Raw genomic sequence first — 21,671 nt, 5'->3', positions numbered from 1 at the left:
GAAACGGTACTCTCCTGCACTTTTAAGCTCTGAGTAAATAGCATGACAGCACACATCAAGACAATACAAAATATAGCAGAGCTGGCCCTTTCCTTCAGAAGAGAGCAGAAAAAAAGATAGTGGTCAGTCACCTTTTTAATGACATAAGACTCTTCTAGGAAGGGTGGGATGTGGTTTCATCTACCTTTTATCAGCTCCTTCCTTCCCTGTGAACTGAAATGGGTTTAGTATCACACCTTCCTCTTCCCTAAATGAAGGGAAATGCCTGACTGACAGACAGGATTGGGATTAGGACACTCTCTGCTCTGCTCACTGAAATAGTAAAACAATGAACGGATGAAGACGCATGGCCCGACAAGACAGAGGTGGCTAGAGAGCTGAGTTAGTATGGCCCAGTGCTTGTGGTGCTCACTTGGAGGCAGATTCCTGAGTTTCTCATCACAGCATTTTGTCTGAGTCTTGTTCAAAATCTCCCTGGTAAAACTATCTATTGATTGCTCAGTATGTCTTCAGACCCACTCAGACTGAAAAAGAGTTTGAATCCTCCGCTCTCTTCCTGTCAGTGCACTTTCCATAAATAAAAAATTGCACAACACAACCTCTCCTAGGTTTCTCCTAGGAAAATATGAGCTCCTCTCAGACTCTTTTGAGATGTTTTTAAATCCCATTGTTAGGATATATATGATGGTGCATGTGAGCAGCTAAAAATGTTTTCTGCAGCCCTGGCACAGTGAGGCAATTAAATCCTAGAGGATTTCAGACATGCTGTTCTCTGTTGTTGTTGTTTTTTTTTTTTTTTTTTCCCATAGTCCAGCTCTGGGAAACTCCCTGCTGGGCAAGCTAATTGTTGTGAATCCCCTTCTGAGCCGCTCAATCTCCATCAGCATTACAGTGGGAGACTAATGGAAACTCTGGGATTTGTGGTGATGGAGAGGAGTCCCATACAAACACCAGTTCCTCTTACAACTTTTAGAGGAAATCGGCACCTTTTCCAGGGAGCAAAACCCACGCTGTCTGGACGTGTTCAGATGCATTTAAGTATTCCAGAGGACTTGGGCAGAAAAATATTTAGGGCACATCTCTGGCCTGCAGTGCAGTGTTTCTCAGAAATACCTGAGCTAGCGGTGAGGAAAAGTCTGCAGAGCTGAAAGAGTGATGGTATGGCTGCACTGGTGCAGAAAAGAGTCAGGGCTGGTTGACACCAACACAGCACCTTCGTCATAGAGACGTATTATGTAGCAAATAGATCTCACACAGTGCTGTGCTAACAAACCTATGGGCCTGCTTGCAGCTAAGTCGGGCATTGTGATGCGGCACTGTATTAAGCAGCTACATAAAGACAATCACAAGTGATCATATTAATCAGTTGGTGCCAATCACTCTGTGTCCTTCAGATTTTTTGGAGGTCTTCAGGTGCTCAAAGATGCCATGATGAGACCTCAAAAAGTCCATCAGATCCTGATGCCTGGTTTTGACGTATGGGTCAGCTGGCTGCTGTTGCAGCTCAGGTAGATAACACTGTTCCAGACTTCAAATGGCATTTAGCTGCTTTGCTTGTACTTCTCTCTGTAAAATGTTGGTAGAACATGAACACAGAATTGTGTAAATTGATGCTTTTGAGGTACTCAGGGGAAAAAAGCAGACTATTCTATAATCTTCCCTTTATAAGCCTAGTATTATCATAATGAATTCTCTTAAGGTTTATTACAGGATTATTAAACAGTGCTTGCTCTTACAGCAGGTCATGAAGTACAAACGACTGTATGTGCTAGCATGATAAATTCCTTCGCGCCTTGGATAATCAGGCTGATTGCTAAACGCGCGGCCCATGCAGGAGCCCTGCCGTGTCCCCCTCGCCCCCCGCCAGTGACTGGGAGCCGCGGCATCTCCCAGCGCTGCCTTCCTCTCTCACCCGAACGCTCAAGGCCGCGTTTCGGCGTTACCGCCGCCCGAGCCCCTCACCATCCCAGCCTGGGCCCTATCGCGCGGCGTACGGCCGCGGGTGGGCTGTGCGGGACCGGCTCACGGAGGGTGGGGCGAGCCTCAGGAGGCCGAGGGACGCCGGGCTGCGACGAGCACACGCGGGGCGCGGGTCACGCAGCGCCTGGCGCGCGCCCTCCCTGCGACGGGGCGGGGCCTCATTTGCATCCGCCCCCGGGTTGGCTGGGGCGCCTTGGGCCACCGGGGCGGGGCGAGGGGCAGCGCGGGATTGGCTGGGGCGCGGGGCAGGGGCGCGGCCGCCATGTAAGGCGCGGGAGGGCCCCGGCTCTGGCGCCTCAGTCGTGGGACAGCGGCTGTTGCGGCGGTAGCTAGCGCCTGCTTAACGGCCCGCCCGCGACGATGCTGGACCGCGAGCGCGGCTGGAGCGTCTCGTTCGCCGGCTGCGGCTTCCTGGGCGTCTACCACATCGGGGCCGCCACCTGCCTGCAGGAGCGCGCCCCCCACGTCATCCGCGACGCCCGGCACATCTACGGCGCCTCCGCCGGGGCGCTGGCCGGCGCCGTCCTCGTCGGAGGCGGCTCTCTGGGTCAGCGGCTCCGCTCTGCGGCCCCGGCGGTGGGGCTGAGGGGGGCTGGGGCCGAGGCGGGCTGGGGCTGAGGCGAGGCAAGCCGACGTGCGTGCGCCGTGGCGCGGAGCGGGGCTGCGGGAAGGGGCAGGTGCGCCGGGCCGGGCCGGTTGCCGTTGCGACGGCGGTTGAGGGCGGCTGCGGCGCGGCTCCGGCCCCCGGCAGCGCATCGGGCCGCCTTCGCCGGTGCTGCGGGATGGCGGGGACGGACGCGGGGCTGGCTATTCTTTTTCTCGTTTTCTGCCCCCGAAGAGGTATATGACTCCTTTCATAAAATTTAATCCGAGTGGGTTATATGGCCCTGTGGGTGCCAGGCTGTCTTTACTTCTCTTCCATCACATCTCATCCCCTACGTATCTTACCTCTGAGTGAAATACATAAATATCGCCTGTGTCCTTGAGGGTGGGCTAAGAGGCAGATGGTAAAGTTATCGTGTCTTCACCTTGGATGCATATTTAGCAACCTCCCAGGCTCCAGAAATGGTCTTGCCGGTGCCTCATCTGATTTCAACACTTACGTAGTCAAATGGTCAGAGTTTACTACCCCAGGTATAAGGACAGACGTGTGTCCGTCTAAGGAGTTCTATGCCTCCTGGCCTTGGAATTGCTAATACTGGCTTGGTGACAACTGCTCTTAGCTTTGCGCAAAGTAGAGGAATTGAAAACTGGTGTGAGAATGGGAGCTAGATGAATCCTAACACCCTTCGAAGCAGGCAGACTAACCCCATCATTGGTTTGAAACAAAATATTTTGTGGGAAATAATGCATCTTTTCTGTAGTTACCTTGGCACATGAAGATTCAGTTAGCTTTAACTTGCTTCCTCTAATGCTTCTCCTTTCTTGAGGTAAGGCTAAGAGAGTTAAGGTCAGGGTTTAGGTTAGCTTTAACACGCTTTTCCTCTTTAATCTGTGCACAGTGTGTATTGCATAGGTTGCTTAGGTATATGATTAGAAACAGTGGATTGATTAAAATCGCTCATTTTAATTGTGATTTAAGTAATAGAATTGACCTTGTTTTTCATTTATACTGGATAAAAGATGTCAGTTTGCAACGAAATACAGTCCCTCTTATGAAATAAGCACTTACTTTCCAATGGTAGGAAAAATATACTGTACTTCTACGTATTTAAGGCTCATGAAAACCCAAATATACATTTACCTAGTGAAATAGTCATGCTAGACATTAAAGCAAGCTCGATACAAGTAAAATATCAAGGTGTTTAGGATGGTGACTGGAATGCAGTTAAAAAAACATATGAAATATGTGGAAATCTGAAAATAGTTTTCCTTTTAAACCAAAGTAGTCCACTGAATATGAACTTGTCTAGTCACTCAACACTGTTTTTGTTAATGGTATCCTTAACAGGTTTAGAACGAGAAGATATTGTAAGTTCATATTTCATATTACTTATAGATGGAGGGGGAAAACAAGAGTGCTTATTTTGAATTTGGAGAGGGTTTGAGTTTTGCTTTTGAATTCCTGAGGGAACAATTCACTGACCAAAATGAACAGAAGTTCCCTGTACGTGCAAGAGAATAATGCTGTGGAATGCTTGTCCCTGCTGCTTAGCCACTGATCTCTTATCACATGGGCTTAATTTCTTCAAAGCTTTAGCAGTAAACTTGTGCTACTTAAACTTTTAAATTTAATTTTGCTGTAATGTCCTAACATATCTTGGGTTATTATGAGCAGCTTTTAAAACAAATCATATTTATACACAATAGCTGTTTATTTTTAGAATGTATCCAGTTTTAAGTCTGAAGTCATTGTAAATGATTTAAGAAGGCAGCTGCTTTAAATATTTGAAGTGCTCTTGAGCACAAAAAAAGTATATTGTTTACCTGAAAGTATGTTAATAACATATTTTAAAATTTTTAGCATTTTCATAATTAAGACTTGCAGACTTGAAATTATTCCTTTGTCTTTCCCTTCTCATATGCCAACTGGGATTTTTGCTTTTCTCTAGCTAATAGAATAGCTAGTGTGTGTGTGATCACTACCCAAGGTATTGTATTTCGTAGGCAAGTGTATTTTTTCTGCAAACGTAAACCCCCCAAAAAACCCCACAGCCGCAAACCTATGGACCAACCAAAAAAAACACCAAAACAAAAAAAAAGCCCCACTTGGATATGCTGGAAGACAATTCAAAACCAGACACATTCTTAAATCTGTGAATCACTGTAACTTCCTCAAACAAAGAAGCTATTCTCATGTTAGTTCTCTATCTTCTTAGCTCTTAGGTTTTTGTTTTATAAGTTTGTGTGAAAGCAGAGGATTGTAAGTAAGCTCTAAATAAAATATTACGTGGTATAATAATTTGATATATTTAATTTGTTCATATTGTACACCTCCCTTACACTGATATACTTTAATACATAGTATTTGTTATTTCTGCAGTTGTGGTTATAAGTCCCATGTGTTTTCACAGTTGCAGTTCACTGTGGGAAGACAGAGACAGATTATTCTCAGAGATGGGTAGTGGAAGGATGAGAGGCATCAGACACAAGCTTGAACATGACAAATTCTGATTAGATATAAGGAAAAGAAAATGACCACGAGGGTGGTAAAACACTGGAACAGGTGCTCAGAGAGCTTGTGGGACCTCCATCCTTGGAGGTGTTCAAGACTTGGTTGGACTCAGCCCTGCATTAGTACGCTTGTCAGCGCACAAAGTCTTGAGTGTGTATGTATATATATGAACTGGGTTTTGACTGAAACTGATCTGCATCTTTCATCTTTTACAGGTTTGTAGCTGGATGTTTTAAATTAAGGGGTTTCTTTGTGCTTCATGTTGCCTGTTGGATAGGCAAACTGAGAGTCTGTAGAACATCAAGTTTGAATCAACGTAGACATTAGACATTGAATGGAAAAAAGTGTACTTTTACATACTGAGGAAGAAACTTCCTTCATTGTATTTGGGGGAGGATGGAGGGAGAATTTTAGAGGTGACTGGTTTTTTTGAGGATTAAGTGCTTCCCAGGCTATTCCAAACTGGAACTGTTAAGGTGCACTCCTCTTGTTAGGTCTTTCCTGTGGACGTCTAGGAGACGTGGTATTTTGGTGGCAATGGTGTTGTCCGTTCTAGTGGGGAACTAAGGAGAACAGGTTTGGCGGGGGCTGTAAATACAATGCCAGGTTTTACTCTGTGGGAAACAAATTAATACTTACTTAACCATTAAAAATAGGAATATAGAAATACAACTGAGAATACAGTAATGTAACTGGAAACAGTTCACATTTAATAGGAACATTAATTTCTTTAGCTCTCTTACATTTCAAAAAATAAAACAGATGTACCAAGTTCTGCCTAAAATCCCAGTGTGACTTGAGCTGTAGCCCTCTGTCCCTTTCTCTTTTCATGGGAGGAGGAGATCCCATTTTGGAATACATCAGCCTAAGAGGTAACTGCATTTTCATTCTGTTGAGGACGGAAGGGAGAAGGAAGAGAAGTTGGAATGCTTTGAAGTCTGTTGAATTAATAATTAACAGCTTTTTAAATTTTCAGTGTTTTAATATGACATACTCTTGGGTAGACACAACATATTCTCTTTTTCTGCTTAGGAGCCTTTCTTGTATTTAAATTAGGTTACAGTAAACAAAATAAGTAAACTTTTTTTTCCTATAGGGAAAATAGTCATGGGGGGACTATATGGAAAAAATATATAGAGGGACTCAAATAGTCCCTCTATTAGGGTCTCCCTATAGATTACCTCAAATATGGAGATTCTTATATATGAGTAAAGTGTGAAATCAAATGGGTAGTTATGGGTAGTTATTTTCTGCCAGGAAGTTGAAATGAGGGAAGTTCAAATCTAAACTGTTAGAGGTCATCAGTTTTGCATGCCTTTAATGGAATATGTAAAGTGAGCTGATACTTGCTGACATTTCTTTACAGTGAGAGGTATATAGTCAGAACACAAGGTTAGTAGATGGCACTGGTTTACTTTTTTTTTTTTTCTGCAGTGCAAATGAGTGAAGTATGTTACTATGCTTCAAATTTAAGTAATAGCCTGAGCCTCAATTTCACAGGATGCTAGCTAGAAAAACAGGGTCAAGACCTAAGCAGAGAAGTGAGAGCATGTGTATTTATTTGCTCGTATGTCCATGTACCTCTTGCTCTTGGTCTTTTTTTTAGAACAAGCAATTTACTTGCTTGGTACATAAGTTTTTTAAAAGGTACTTATTTTGCAAAATGAAATTAATGTGTGCACTAAGACTGCTTTTCCTGGCCAGAGTTCTGGTAGTTCAGTATCTCAAACTCCTACAATGTGCCCGATGTCTCTCTTTGAAAAGTTTAGAAGATTAAATATTGCTACATCAGTTTAATTAAAAAAAAAAAAAGGCAGGCAGTGATTTATATCTGAGTGCTTAAAAAATAGAACTGGTAAAACTGTCTACGTAACTACTTTTGGAAATAACTTCTTCACTTGCTAGAATGTGTCTTGTGCCATTTTTTTTAGTTGCATGTAAAATGTGTTTTACTAACATAAGCATATATTTGCTTACTGGTGAATGGTGTCTAAATCTTCTGCTGTCTTCTGGGGTGAGATGTGGGTCAGGCTACTGGTAACAGTGGATTCATGGCCTAAGGCTTTGCTCTGCAAGGGTGGAACGAAAAAAATTGTAGTGGTAAAAACGGAGTATGTCTGATACCTCCGATTTTTTTAGAGTTAGTCTTTTGAACATAGACTCTTGGTTTACTATGCTAAGAATGAGAAAGGTTTAGGCATTGCTATTTGAGGGGGGAAAAATAATACTGTAAAAGATAATATTTTTGTAAATGAATCTGAACTCAAAGACTTAAGCAAAGTTGTTTTCAGTGCAGTGCTCACATTTAGCTTGATAAATTGAAGCCTCTCTATTCTGGAAAGAGTCTATTTAAGTTAAAATACACAAGTTCTGAAAATATTTTTAGATGGCCTTGCAGTATGTCACTCAGGTTAATAACCTGCTACTTTGACCTTCCTCCCCACCCCCTTTCCTCTACCAAGTTGACAAGCTTATCAGGCAATTTCCTCAAAGTATGCCCTGGAGAAACATGACATTAAAAATTCAAACAAAACATTGCAGTTGGGTGAACTGCTGTTCTTACTATGATCTTACTGTGTGTGGTTGTTAAAGTGATTTTAGTGTTCTTTGGGAACAGTTGTGTCTTCTGTAGTGTTTTGATCTAGTTTACAAAAGTTGATTTAATTGGAGAAAAAAATTATTATATGTCTGTTACATACTGGTAAAAATGCATCTATTTAGGTGGAGACCTGTGTGAGGGGTGTAATCTCCTCCACTGCTTTAAAAAGTTCCCTCCTGACGCTCCTTACCATAAGTTCACATTTCGTGTTCTCTTTATTGTATTTATATATAAATGGTGCCCTGAAAACTTAAATTTGGTTAATGCCTGACAAGTGTTACTAGCTGTGATGAACCCAGGTACGCGGCTTCTTCAGCAGACATACTGTGGACCTTAAAACTGTGCATCATACACTGTAGGTTTTTATGGATGTTGCTTATGGAATATGTCCATGCATACATGCTTACAGAAGATCATTAATCTTTATTTTTTCTTAAAGACTGTGTTTCTGGGATGAATAATTCCTAACAGAAGCATGTTATATGGGTATTTTACACCTATAGTCTACATATAAATAATGTATAAGTAACTTAGCGGTGGGTCTTCACCAGGAGTTCTATTTGAAAGTCTAAACTGACTATTTTTTTTCCCCTCAGAAAACTCCTAAACTCTGTTAAACTCTAGTGGACAGTTATTTTATCTGGTAAAAAGCTCTTGAATTTTCATGCCAGCAATCACAGAGAAAAGTTGGAGCTCTAGACGTGCTTTATTATTGGAAGTGTGTTTTTTGGTTTTTGACATGCTTTCGGTTCTTAAATGAAATGTATTTTATTTTCAGCTCAAGCTTGTGCAGATGTTCTGTCATTAGCCAAAGAAGCTAGAAAGCGAAATCTTGGTCCTCTTCATCCGTCCTTTAATGTGATAAAGATAATAAGAGATGGACTGATGAGAAATCTTCCAGAAAACACTCACCAGTTGTCATCGGGCAGACTGTGTATTTCACTGACCAGAGTATCAGATGGTAAAAATGCATTGATATCTAATTTTAACTCTAAAGAAGAAGTTGTCCAGGTATGTTTATTTCTGGCAACTGTTAAAAGTTTCTGTAATCTTAAGTCCATTTAGCATCATCTATTGGTTTTCCATTTTAAACATTTTAGGATATTGTGACTTTGACAGTATTTTAAAGATTAATTCAGGCTTCATTATACTAAATTCATATACTAATTTTCCCAGTCAATGTATGTGCCAACTGTTACAGCGAGCAGATGTGAGGGATCAGTCTTAAAGAGGATAATTGCCTTTAAAGTGCAGTGTATCTAATGAAACTATATCCTTCATGAATAAGAATGTTTTAAGGTCATTCTTGTAAAAGCTATGATCAAGAAACAGACAAAAATAGCTTTTTAAAATTCTTAATATGAATTACAAAGCTAGTTCAGTATGATCCCAGAATGTTCATATTTGTGTCCCCAGTTAGGTACTTTGGTTACTCAGAAAATGTATAGCTTGAATGAATGATCATAAACTTTTCCTTGCTAATAGGCTTTTCTAGAAATAGAGTTTCAGTGAGTCTTATCGGTTTTTAGTTACATTCTAAAAGAAATGTGGAATACCCTCATCTTCTTTAAAATAATGCTTTGTAATACCTTTTTTTTCCCCTCCTTTTTATTCAAATGTACTTGCTGGGGATTTTTTGGTGCTTGCTTCGTTGTTTTTCCTAACATCTAAAAAGATAAGTGATAATTTCAATAATAGAACAGTTACCATTTCATTTATATGGTCTTATTTTCCTACAGGCTTTAATCTGTAGTTCATTTGTCCCTATTTATTGTGGCCTAATTCCACCGTCATTTAGAGGTGTGGTAAGTCTCTATTGTCAAGATCTAAAAATAGTTCTAGCTATTTTGAAAATATTAAGAGACAATGTGTATATTTTTTCAGTTATTCTACTGTAAAATAAATACCTTCATTGTAGCTTCTAGTACTCTAGCTGTCTGTTACAACTTCTCAAAAAAGCAAGGAAGCACTAAATGTGTGGAAGATCTGTTATGTATATTTCTTCTCCACCTGGCAAAACACACACAGGTGTGTGGGCTCCCGATCTCTCTTAAATTTTTTGCTTGCTGATGCAGTAATTTAAACGGGGTATTCTAAGCTAGCAAGTATTTAACTTAAGGATAAATATTTGTTGGAGAAAGTGATGCTTATTCACCTGCACAAATTTATAGGAAGGGTCACTTATACTTGTTTGGTTAAAAAAAAATAAAATCTTCTAAGATAGTTTATTGTATATGTCTGTGTTCTTGCTGTAGGTAGATCTGCCTTAAAACTGTATTAAGTTCCATGTTTAGTTAGATATAATCAAAGCTTTTTAATGTCTTCTGTCATTTGTATTCAGTATAAGAAAGGTTGCTTTTTAAAGGTAAAGTGTCAGTATATTAGTCTGTTGTATTACTTCACAGGAACTGTTGGTTACAAAAGCTCTTAATGGCTATACTGGATTTTCTGAAATCCCCCGTTAAAGGGGCAAGTAGTGCAGAAAAGTTAGCATAGCTTGTTGTAGGTGTTTTGATTAACAGGTCTGGAAGCAGACATGCATTTCAAAATCGAGGCAGCGACATTCATGGCTTTTTTGTTATAGTGTTGTATTAACTAGTATTTGCTTTCCTTCCAATTTTGTTGCTCCTTACACAAGGAAATGGGAAGAATATTGAAAGAAAACTCAAAACATCTTTAACAGTGATGATTACAGACTGTTCTCAAGGCAATTTGGAAGTGCTAAAAGGTTAAGGATAGACATTAAATGTAATTCTTTCTTCATGCTGGAATTTAAGCAAAAGTGATTAGAACTGTATAGGGATTTTTTCTTTATCTGTACTTCTAAACCTTGTATGTCTCCTTAAACTCTTCCAGATTAAAGGTGTTATGAAAACAGGACGTTGGACTGAATCCAAGGTTTAGGTGGATCCAGGCTAATCTGGCTATTCAGTTCTTGTCATCAGACAACAATGTTATTTTAAAAGGCTTAGTTCAGAGTACAAAAACATACAAGTGATGCTTTATTTGGGCCTGTTTTGAGGGAAGGAAGGAATCATTGAATCCTTTTGATCTGTGTGATTGTTTTGATAAGATTTTAATGCTTGGGAGGCATTTTTAATGTAACTTGGTAAGAATACCACAGCTGCATATGCTTGGCATGACTGCTGTAGGACTTAAACACAGTAGAATGCCAACTATGTAAACTTTGTAGCATCTTGCTGTTTACTGGCTTGGTGCGTCAGGCATGTATACTTTAAAACAAAGACTTAAGGATAACTTTCAATAGGTGTATCTTAACTGCCAGTTGTGAAGCTTTTCGGTGTGGTGGGTTTTGTTTGTTCTTTTTGTTTTTTTTGTTTGGTTTGGTTTTTTTGTTTTGGTTTTTTTTTGTTTTTTACCCCTTTCAAACATAGTGATGGTTTTAGATTAAAAAAATTACTAGGGGGAACAGATAGGCAAAAATTCTTGCTACTGTCACAACCAACTAGCTACAGCTGGCCCCAATGGAAAGATGGCAGTTGTGAGTGGAGGTGTGGTCTTTAGCCATAGCAGCTGCTGCACTATAGATTAGTTACCCCAACACAGAACTCTTCAGTTCTTGAATCTTAAAATGCCTGAGATGGTGATGCACTAAAACTACAGAAATGGGCAAGTCAACATGAAGGAGACAAAAGCATAACGTGGTTATGCTTCTAAACTTGTACTCAAAGCAGAATAGATACCCACGACTGGCAAGGTTCCTGAAGCATTGTCCACTTTCACTTGCAGTTTCTTTATGTCCAAATATTTTTGATGCTTTTATATCAAATTCTAATCACTAAGAATAAGAGTAACTTAAGATGACTCCAACTGAATGGTTTAGTATCATGGAACTTGAGCTTTGAAATGTGGAGGTATTCTTTTACTTGTATTCTTTCTAAATTACTCTGGTAGATCTTTGGTTGGTGCTCTCCTTTGAGGAAGAGGAGGTAGCTGCACTACTTTTTCCCTGCATGTTGTGTAGGATTATAACGTTTAAAATGGATTTGCTCTTTCTTAAACATACATAAAAATCCCAAATAGAGTACTCTTAGGCTATAGGTAGGACTATTTTTTAACTGGCATTAGAGGACAAAGCATGTTACTCAAAAGGTTTAGCCAGGGAGCATAGGCAGAGACTGTTCTATTACAGTCTTAAGTACTATTTAATTCTTGCATGGGAAATCTGCTAGTTAGACATTTTCAGCCTTTGCAACTTCTTATATCTGTTAATTTTTGTAGCGCTATGTGGATGGAGGAATCAGTGACAACTTACCTCACTACGAATCTAAGAATACCATCACAGTTTCGCCTTTCGCTGGGGAGTGTGATATCTGTCCAAAGGGGAATTCTGCCAACTTCCATGAAATGAATGTGACCAACACCAGCATTCAGCTCAGTTTAGGAAACCTTTATCGTTTAACACAAGCGCTCTTTCCACCAGAACCTAAGGTAACTCACTGCCTTCATGTAGTTACTAAAATGTCTTTCTGTTTAAAAGCCTTGTTTCTGCAGAACGCTACAGTAACCTTAGCTTTTCCTCTAGTCATGTAAACTTTTCTGGTAACATTTATCTTCTTGTTTATTTTTTTTCATAGTTTGTCTTTATTCTCCTTATTTTTAGTCTCTCTCAGACTAAATACGCAGTCCTGCTATTGGCTTTCAGTATTTATTTGGTAATTAGCACAGGATTCTATCATGAAATCAACATTGGTAAATTAATAAGTGTCAGTTTGTAGTCCCTTCATATTTACCTGCTAACCGGGTGCTTCAGAACTTAGAAGTTCTAAAGCTTCATGGTTTTCTAAAGTTCTCAATTAATACTTCATGCAGGCAAGTTGCCTTTAAATGTTGCTAACCACTGTTAATTGCAGATCTGCTGAGGAAAATGCTCTTGAATTGCCAATTGGCTTGGGATATATTACAGAAGAAAAGTAATGTTCCTTACTGCTATAGATGTTTTTTTTAAATTGAGGGCGCTTTGACCACTTGAAGAAAAATGTTAAATTCTACTTATGTAGGCTTTAATTTTTTTTATTTTTTTCCGTCTAGGACTACTGTGTAGGTGAGCTGGTGTTGCATCTGGTGAAAGATGTGTTCATATGGAAGACTAAGTCTGAGTCTGAGCATGAGAATTGCACAGCTGACTTTTCACAGTTTTGGGCAGTGGGAAGCACTGGGAGGGAAGGAGGGGAGCTGGCATACACCGGGCCATGCTGTTTCATTGTTGCTTGCATCTGCTGAAAGGCTAGTCAAAGAAACAAAAGGGGAGGAAATTCGTGCAAACTGTTAGATTGCTGTCCTTTCAGGTGAATAATTGAGTGCATCTGTAATAGCTGAAAGATACGTTCATGTATGCGTAATCACGTCTGTGTCATTGCAGTGGGCATATTAACCTGAATCTACTGAATTATAGCAATTGTTAATGTATATTTTTTTCTTAGAAGAATGGAGGGTGGGTAGAAGTGGCTTTTCATTCTGCAGACTTGATCTTAAATTGAATCTCCTTTTATTTTTCTGACTCATTTACCCTATGCTTGCAGGTACTAGGAGAGATCTGTGAGCAAGGATATTCAGATGCTCTTAAATTCTTGAAAGAGAATGGTATGTTACATTTGTGGATAATTATTGATGATGTGATTTAAACCTGAGTTTAAAACAAAAAAAGGGGGGGGGGGGGTGTATGTAGCTAAGAAGGGGCTAGCTCCTTGAGTTGTTTGAAGGCATCATGATAAATTTAGTTCTTGTAGAAATCATGTAGTTATATTAACTATTCATCTGAGGTAAGTTGTGCAGCCACACAGAAATTGAACTTTTGGGTTTTTGCCAAATTTGTGTGAAGTGAATGTTAAGGTATTGTTAAATGAGATTAGCAAAGAAATCCAATTCTAGGGAAATCGTATTACTAGTTTCTTTTGTTTTAATCATGAAGGATGGGAATAGGCTACTGTAATAATGTACTGCATCAGATTACAGCAGTGGAAACTGAAATGTGATGTTTGCGCTATTACAGATCACACCAGCTGCAATACCGTAATGCAGTCATAACTTGATGTGCTCACTGCTTATAATCTGTTATAAGTAAACATTAATATTTAAGTTTTCTTGGAACAGTTTTCTTCACTGCTAAAGAATGTCATAGTTCTGCTTAAGAGTTTGATTTTGTAGTAATAGTATTGAATAATTAATGAGAGTCCTGCTTTATGCCTTTTACTAACTGATCAAAAACACAAGCTATACAAAGAGCCTATAATTTGTGCGTTTCTGTGCTAAGATGGGTTCTGTTGCTGTGCTGCACCCACAAGTTTCCTGTGTGCACGTTTCCATCTTACACTAATATCTGAGATTCCTTGCAGCTCTCTCTTGGTGTCTGTCCCCCACATTCTCTGCATATTGCACTATTGTCCTCCTTTTTTCACGCTACTGATCCTGTGATCACCTTTGTTCTTATTCTGTCACAGGTTTGTCTTGCTTTAACCTTTCCAAACTCATTCATTATGCATGTTCTTTCTTGTTATTTCAACTACAGGAGTTAATCCCGCCCCCCACCCCCCAGTCTGTAACACTTCAGAATTTTTCTGCTAAATGCACTGTATATTCTTTTGACATTTGTCTTTAGGAGTAATTGTAAGTAGGCTACAGATTCTGTGGTACATAGGTATGGATCCTAGTCAAATTTGGTAGTCTTTATATATAAAAATAACTTTATAATGCTTTTCTGGAAACTGCATATAAATAACCTTTTTTATTTTTCACTTTGTGCTCATTATCTAGTGCTAGTTTCTAAGGTAATTATCAGTGCTATTTCTTAATTAGCACCAGTTTTGCAAGGCAACCAATGTTGATTTAGATCTGTACTTTGGATATATCTTAAAATAACATTGTGCCCTGCTCGCTTTCCTTCTCCACCCTGTTGTAGCAATGCCTCAAAGTACTCCCATGATAACTGGCCATGTCAAATTTCCCAAATGTCTGATGTGTTCTAAGTGTTTTCTTTCAAATAAATATTAAATCAGTTTTCCTCCTCTCCTTTAAATCATTTGCTTTCTTGCTGGAAAACAACTTTGGTAAATGACTATGTTTCCAGTGCAGTTTCGCTTAATTTCACTTTTTTCTTTTCTTGAGAACCTGTTTTAAAGTGAACCTGAAAAAGAGCATTCATCAGTGTGATTAAACGTTTGTGGGATTATAAGAGCAAGCATATTTGGGATTGGGTGGATAATGCTCCCTCGGGATAGGCCTTTGTACAGATACACAGATTACAGGTACTGTACAGGTACTCTGAAGACCTGTGGATCAAGCCTAAGTGGAAGTTCTTGACTCTTTCAGGTATTCTGAATGACTCAATTTATATCCACTTGTCCTTCACAAAAAGAAATCCTCATGAGGCTGCACAACACATTGACCATATGAAGAAAAAAATATTGACAGAAAATAGCAAAGTGGAAGCTTTGAAAATGGAAATACTTAATGACCAGTTGAAGCAAAATCCATGGCCTTTGGAGAAGAGCATATTTGAGAGTCTACCTCCTAGACTCCGTAAAGGTACATTTCTTCAAACTGTTTCTTGTAACTTTGAATGGCAAACTTTGATGTATTTTTTCCCACCTGCTCACTCTTATAATTTGTGTACAATGCTTTTTATTTACTCTTATAACTTCCTGTGATATTAGAGACTAGCTCAACCCAAAAAAGTTCTTTAAATATGTATTTAATGTGAACACGTACATTTTGATTTAGCTACAGAAATACAATTGAAGCAGGAGGAAGGAGCTACTTCCAACACTGCAGAGTTGTGAACTGAACTCTTATTTGGTTTTGGATAAGCTTTGTATGTGCACAGTATTTTTGTAAGCATGTATTTCACACCGAAGTTGAACCTCAAATCCAAACACTGGTTATCCCCATCTTATTTTTAAAACAGACTTCTGTAGATTTCTAATTTTCTGGCTTTCCTATCTTTTTTAATAAGCTGTTAATAGACCAAAACCACTTCTGGTATTTCTTTATTCTATAACTTTTAACTATGTTTTTTTGTGGATGCTGATGGGTATTTTCAAGATCTGAAACTTGTGATCCCAGTGACCTATGAGAACAAAATTTCAAGTGTGATACTTCTTACAACTATATGTAACTACTAGAACATGCGGAACTCTAGAATTTAAACAAACTCCTTAGGGTTCTAGAATCCCTAGCGAGACAGGAATGTTACCTAAAATACATAAGTATTTTTGGAGATGTGAACTTTACATCCTCTTATTAAAAATTAATTCTTAGATGTATTGCTTAAAAGTTCTGGGTAATGCCTTTTGTCCCTGTGGTATGAATCTGTGTTTCCCATATTTTAAAATAGCATAGAGAAGGTTTATGGTAAGAGTGCCTTGAGATGAATTCTATCTGAGCCTTATTCAGTAACACTTGATAATGATGACTGAAGATTACTGAACTTTGAGCAAATTATTTAAACTGTTTTCAAATAGTCTAACATCTCTTTCAAAACCAATTATTCTTAAGCACTGCAGGAAGCTTGCAAAGAACAGAATGGATTCTATGCTCAGTTCTCAAAACTCTTCCCAATACGGGTGATATCCTATCTGATGCTACCATATACGCTACCAGTGGAGTCTGCTTACTCTGTTGCTTTGAGGTAAAGAAATTTTAGAATTACTAAACTTTTGGAAATTCACTACTTGAGAGCTTATTCAGTGTTGTAGACATTCTTGTGCTCTAGAATTCAAGTGGTAACTGTCAAAAAAACATTATTTCTACCTACATAATACATCCTCCTAGAGCCTCTACAGTCTAAGGCTAGATAAACATATTAAGAAGATTTCTAAACTATTTACTCTTATTACTAGTAGCTGTCTCATAATTGCTCAAAAGAAGCACCCTTAGCCAGGAGCATGTTCTTTATTACTATTATTACTTTATTACTATTCTGCAGCGGTATTTGAACTCTATCCAGACAGTTCTTGTGCTGTAGCTTCTTTTTGAAGTCAGGGTTGAAATACAGCGTTTACTCAGCATATAAATTTTCTTACCAGGTTTGTTCAGGTTGACTGGAAGTTGTGCTCTTGAAACAGGACTTAATTTTAGAAGTTTTTCAGTGCTCGTAAAGGAGAAATTATGCTTAATGAGTGCACCATGAACCCTAAGTTTTGTGCTTGCTTAAGAGAATTCCAGTCCTTGAACAGAAGATGTCATTACTATCCTTAGAAAATACTTGAAAAATCAAATGATCTATAAAGGGAACCACATAAAACTCAGTAAAATATTTTGTTTCTGCGCCACTTAATGTGGCACTTCTGTGCCATTTTTTTTGGTGGATGGAGAGGAAGCAAGTTTCAACAGAATTTTAGTGTGGGTTTTTGCCCCTCATTCTCCTTTTGTGTAACTGACTTCTGTTAAGAGCGTCATAAGGAAAAAACCACCAAAACATTTGTGACATTGTTGATTTGATTGTAGGTTAGTAAACTGGTTTCCTGATATGCCTGCTGATGTTCGATGGATGCAAGAACAGTTTTGTCGGATGGCTGGTACAGTTTATTCCCAGGCTAAAAGCAAGCTGTTCTGTACATACAGGTAAAGTGGAGTCCTGCTGCATGCAAATGATGCGTTTTTAGAAATTCTCTCTCTTTTGTCAGAGCTTCAAGTACTAATAAGTTTCTCTCTTAAACCAGGATTTAGTAATTTTCTCAAAGTAACACAAAACAGTTCTCGCTGCTTCTAATCCTTAGCATTGTTTCTTAGGTGTATTTTCTGGTGCTTCTTGCTTATAACTGATCAATGACTGCTACATATTGTAGATTAAGAGGTGTTGCCTGTTGGTGGGCTTATGCTTTTTGGGGAGAGGGCTGGATTATAGGGCAAGCATTGGGCTGAGAACAGAGACCTTGTTTTTCCTCTGTTCCACAGTCGCTGGAGCAATCAGGGAGAAAAGGGGAGGGAGAGGTTGCTCAAGATGTTCTAAATCAGATGTAGCAGATAGGAACTGGAAAACATTGGGAGAAAGACTAGATTCTCAGGAGTCTGGACAGGAGAGGTTTTAAGAGTTAAAAAGCAGACAAATATGAAGGACAGTCTTGTAAGATAGTTGGGAAGAATTAAAATAAGACACATACGGAGAATTTTTAGGAACCTCTATTTCCATGGAAGAGAGGCCCCTACTCGAACCTGGTTGTAACTAGGTTCATTATGTTTCTCTTGCTAAACTGGTGTGAGATTTAAGAAGCTTTGTCAGGTTCTAGACTGGCATCATGAAAGATCTGATTCGTATGCTCCGTTCCTTATAAGTACAGAGTAGTCAATGTTAAAGGTTCTGGCTTAATGGAATATGTAATGAGTTTGAAGCTTGGGTTTCCTTCCCCCTTTGGTAATATTAAATGGTGGCTTTCATATTAGGTTGTAAAGATATTTTCTTTTTACAATATTCAGTTTTATCCAGAATTCAGAAGCATATAATTCCAGTATACAAATAGCCTCTCTTCTCCCTTTCTGAAATCAGCCTTTTCTCGTATAACACTAGTTGGCTTTTGAGGACGTCTCTCTGAGCACAAATGTAGTTCTTCGTATGTATTTGCTATCATCCTACTGTCACCTTTTCAGTTATTTGATACCACATGTAATCCAGTGTCCTTTTTTTTCCTCCTTTTCTTAAGGATATTTCTGATTCCTTTCCACAATAAATTTGGGTATAGTCATCTTCCTGCTTTTACCCTTATTTAGCAGCTTTTTGATGTTGCTCTTATTCTAGCCTTACCAATCATGAGACTCTTCCTCTGAAATGGGCTTTTGGAAGGCACAAAATCACAAGACTGTCCCAGATCTAATTTTTCAGAGGGGTTATTTGGTCATTGAGTCATGATTAACCAGAAACATTGTTTCTCCTCTTGTGGAAAGAGCAAGCTCTTGGCCCTAAACCAGAACATGGTAGTCATGTGGCTTTCACTGTATGTTTTTATTGTAACTTCAAGACTCCTACTGGACTGTTTATGCTGTCACACTTCTAATTTTTCTTAAGCCTTCCTTTAAGTGGATTCCCCCTTCAGGTAGCCAGGTCCCAAGGGTCTGTGTGTAGAATCCTGCATTGTATTCTACAGGTGACTCTTTGTGGGCTTGTACTTTGTTTGAGCATCCACCAAGAACCTACTGCTACTTTTGCAAAAAGTAATTCCCCCCGCCAATCTTTTTTTTTTTTTTACGTTCTTCCCTTTATGTCATCAGATTAGCTTCTGTTTTGGAATCAAACTTAAATCTCATGAAAAGTTGCGCTGTTAACAGTTTGAAAATCCTTTTAGGCAACTTAACCTAGTGGATGGTATCTTCTAGTGCTCTTGAACTTCAGGTGGGGAAACTGGTGTTGAAGTGTGTGTTAGGTGAGCTGGGTTTTCTGGTGTGTGAGAGGGGCGCTGCACGTTTCTCAGATTGGAAAAGACTAGCCTGGTGATTCAGGTACTTTAATTCAGAGTGTAGGAAAGTTCTGTTCCAGCTGTTCAGGTTGGTGATAATTAATGTAACTATTGACTTAATGTAACTATTTTATACCTACTTCTGAGCACAACACATAATGGCAGAGTGCCCTTCTTTTTGATATGATTGTTTCAAGATCCTTTTCCTGTTGTCCCATATCCTAATTCACTAAATGCATTTAGAATTAACTATTTTCCTCTAGTGTTCTTCCTTTTCTATGAAGATTCCCTGTCAGACATCTGAACAATAATAGAAATGTCACTAAAACACTAATAATCTTTTCCTTTTTTCTTTTTTCTTTAACAGGAAAGACAATTATGCAACACTAAGAAAATGTCAAACTGTCCCATCTGCTGTGGAATTTCATTCTTCATACTGCCATCTTAAAATGCCTCGCTGTTCTGCAGACCTTGAAACCTGGCTCTGGGAATCTTCATGCTTCATGTGCTCAGCTATGAAAAATGCTTCTGCTAACATACAGGAGCATTCAGACTTAAACTCCTATCCCCATTTTCTCCCAAATTCTGATGAGTCTGGGTTGGAAATAGATTTTGACTCTTCCTCAGAGGCAAGTTTCCATACTGCTCCAGAGTATTAATTTGGAAGTAGATTCCACAGGCTCCAAAATTCCAATTTGGCAGAGAAATTTAAATCCTAAAGGACTAAGGATCACTTTGTTTATTGCCAATAAGTCTTGGAAAATTATTTGTTTACAGCTTCCTGACAAATCTGCCTTGGGAATTCTACTGTTTTAAGGATTATAAAAACAGTGGCTGCTATACTAAGTAACAGACTACAGTTCTGTTGAAGCACCAGCTCAATCAACTGTAGTAAGACTTGTAGTAAACAGTGTCTCTCTGGAAATAAATTTCTAAAAAAATCTACTTTCAGCATAAAAATGTAAATTCTGTAAACAAATTGTTAGACAAATAAGCATCAATAACAAAAGCTTTTTAAAAATGCAATTCTTAACAATACTATGTGTTAGGATTACTTTTATAGCACTTAAATGAAATAGGACTTTTACTTCATAAAGGGAAATACACAAAGGAGCTTTTTAGTGGCCTCCAATGTCTGTTTGCCTTATGTTTAAACATACTGTTGTGTTTATGGAAAAGTTGTCTGCATGAGATACTGTAGGAACAGTATTACTCTAGGTTTTGTACGCATTCCACAGTTCATATTACTTCTCCTGTATGGCTCTTTCCCTTTTCAAATATTTCAAGGGAAAAAGACATAAGAAATGGGACACATTCCCCTGAAGTGTAGACAGGTAGTTTCAGTCATTTCGGAGGACTTTTTTGTACTTAATGAGGACTTAATACTTGACTAAGTATTGAAAAGTAGGTAAAATAGTGGCTGTGATTAGTAGCAAATGGTAATTTGTTAAACTTTACAGAAGATGTTAACAAAAATCAACATATAGCAAGTGGTGAATGATGTTTAGGTGTGCTAATTGCTGCCCAATCTTTCTCAATCATTTTTTCCCCTCCAACTTGAGAGATTTTTCTTCCCTTCTTTCACCTCCCTCTTGCTGTAAAGGAGGGAGGAAAAAACGGGTCCTGCCTGTCTCGGTGAGGAGGGATGAGAACCCTAAGGAAGTTTTCCAAGACCAATTGTGAGAAGAAGCAAACGTGGGAGACTCAGTGGAAGCATTAATATCCAGGGAGCTGTGTAAAGTGTTGAGCGATGAGCATTTCAAAGCACCTCCCACTACAAAGGTTCTGAATAATGTTAATAAAGACAACGTATAAGTGTATGAATACATAAGGAGAAGTAAATAACTGTCAAGATTAACTGTTCTTTGGATGTTTTATTATCATGTCTTGTACAATTTTTTTTTAAAGTAGAATGAAACGACAATGGCTTTAAAGTTGGGTTTGTGCATGTTTTTGGGGGCAGGCGTGTGACATTTGAAGTCTTCTTGTTCATGCAACTTGGGCGCAGCTGAGGGAAAGACTTAAGAGGTGCTTTCTGAGAGAAGGAAGAGCAGCAATGAGGTGGGGATGCTCGGGAGAGGGGAGCCGGGAGGGTGGAGTCTGTCAAACAGCAAAATGTAGCACAGGCTTTAAGCAGTTTCTCAGTTGCGATTGGGGAATCAATTAGGGAATAAATTGGGGAATTTAGCTTGAAGTGCTAAGTTTTACAGCATTAAAACTGATTTTTAAAATAGCGGAGGACAGGGGAGAAAAGTGTCAAGCTATCCATTTCCATACTGCAAAGGACTGGTGCTATTTTTACTTCAACTCTTTTGTTTGTTTCTGCTGTGTATATACTTCAAATTTGCAATAAAAATTGGAAACGTTACTCTGACTACAATTAAAAGATACAAGATCTGTTTTATATAGTCTTTATTTATAACTTCAAACTTTCTGTGATTTAATTTTCTAATGCTCTGCAAAATGTTAATTCTATCAGTATGTGTCAGAATTTAAGCAGGAATGCCAGGTTTTGCTTCCTTTCTGTGTACCGGAATAGTTCTATTGACTACATCTGTATCACCCTTAA

The 21,671-nt window shown here is 38.8% G+C and overlaps 1 protein-coding gene across 3 annotated transcripts; it reads left to right on the top strand.

Moving 5' to 3' along the window:
* The first annotated feature begins 2,188 nt into the window (after positions 1–2,188).
* On the top strand, positions 2,189–21,502 carry LOC141744608 (1-acylglycerol-3-phosphate O-acyltransferase Pnpla3-like). 3 transcript variants are annotated; one of them, XM_074590941.1, is made up of 9 exons: positions 2,189–2,527; positions 8,473–8,705; positions 9,434–9,499; positions 11,937–12,146; positions 13,238–13,298; positions 15,024–15,239; positions 16,209–16,341; positions 17,160–17,276; positions 19,470–21,502. In XM_074590941.1, exons 1-9 carry the CDS (start codon positions 2,341–2,343, stop codon positions 19,759–19,761), a joined length of 1,515 nt encoding a protein of 504 aa, XP_074447042.1. In that variant the 5' UTR covers positions 2,189–2,340; the 3' UTR covers positions 19,762–21,502. The 3 variants fall into 3 exon arrangements, 2 of the variants coding, with proteins under 2 accessions (XP_074447042.1, XP_074447052.1); XR_012587515.1 differs by having other exon boundaries at positions 2,206–2,527; positions 16,217–16,341; XM_074590951.1 differs by lacking the exon at positions 2,189–2,527 and adding an exon at positions 2,606–2,820.
* The last annotated feature ends 169 nt before the right edge of the window (positions 21,503–21,671 follow it).

This window comes from Larus michahellis, chromosome 1, assembly GCF_964199755.1.
Source record: "Larus michahellis chromosome 1, bLarMic1.1, whole genome shotgun sequence".
Taxonomy (NCBI): Eukaryota; Metazoa; Chordata; class Aves; order Charadriiformes; family Laridae; genus Larus; species Larus michahellis.
The sequence above is the reverse complement of the archived record's forward strand: the minus strand, read 5'-3'. Positions and strand labels throughout refer to the sequence as shown.

Excerpts from the sequence above, each read along its gene's own strand:
- LOC141744608 (XM_074590941.1), top strand. The coding sequence starts at position 2,341 with ATGCTGGACCGCGAGCGCGGCTGGAGCGTCTCGTTCGCCGGCTGCGGC. Across the intron at positions 15,240-16,208 it reads ACCTCCTAGACTCCGTAAAG|CACTGCAGGAAGCTTGCAAA; the intron begins GTACATTTCTTC and ends ATTATTCTTAAG. Across the intron at positions 17,277-19,469 it reads AAGCTGTTCTGTACATACAG|GAAAGACAATTATGCAACAC; the intron begins GTAAAGTGGAGT and ends TTTCTTTAACAG.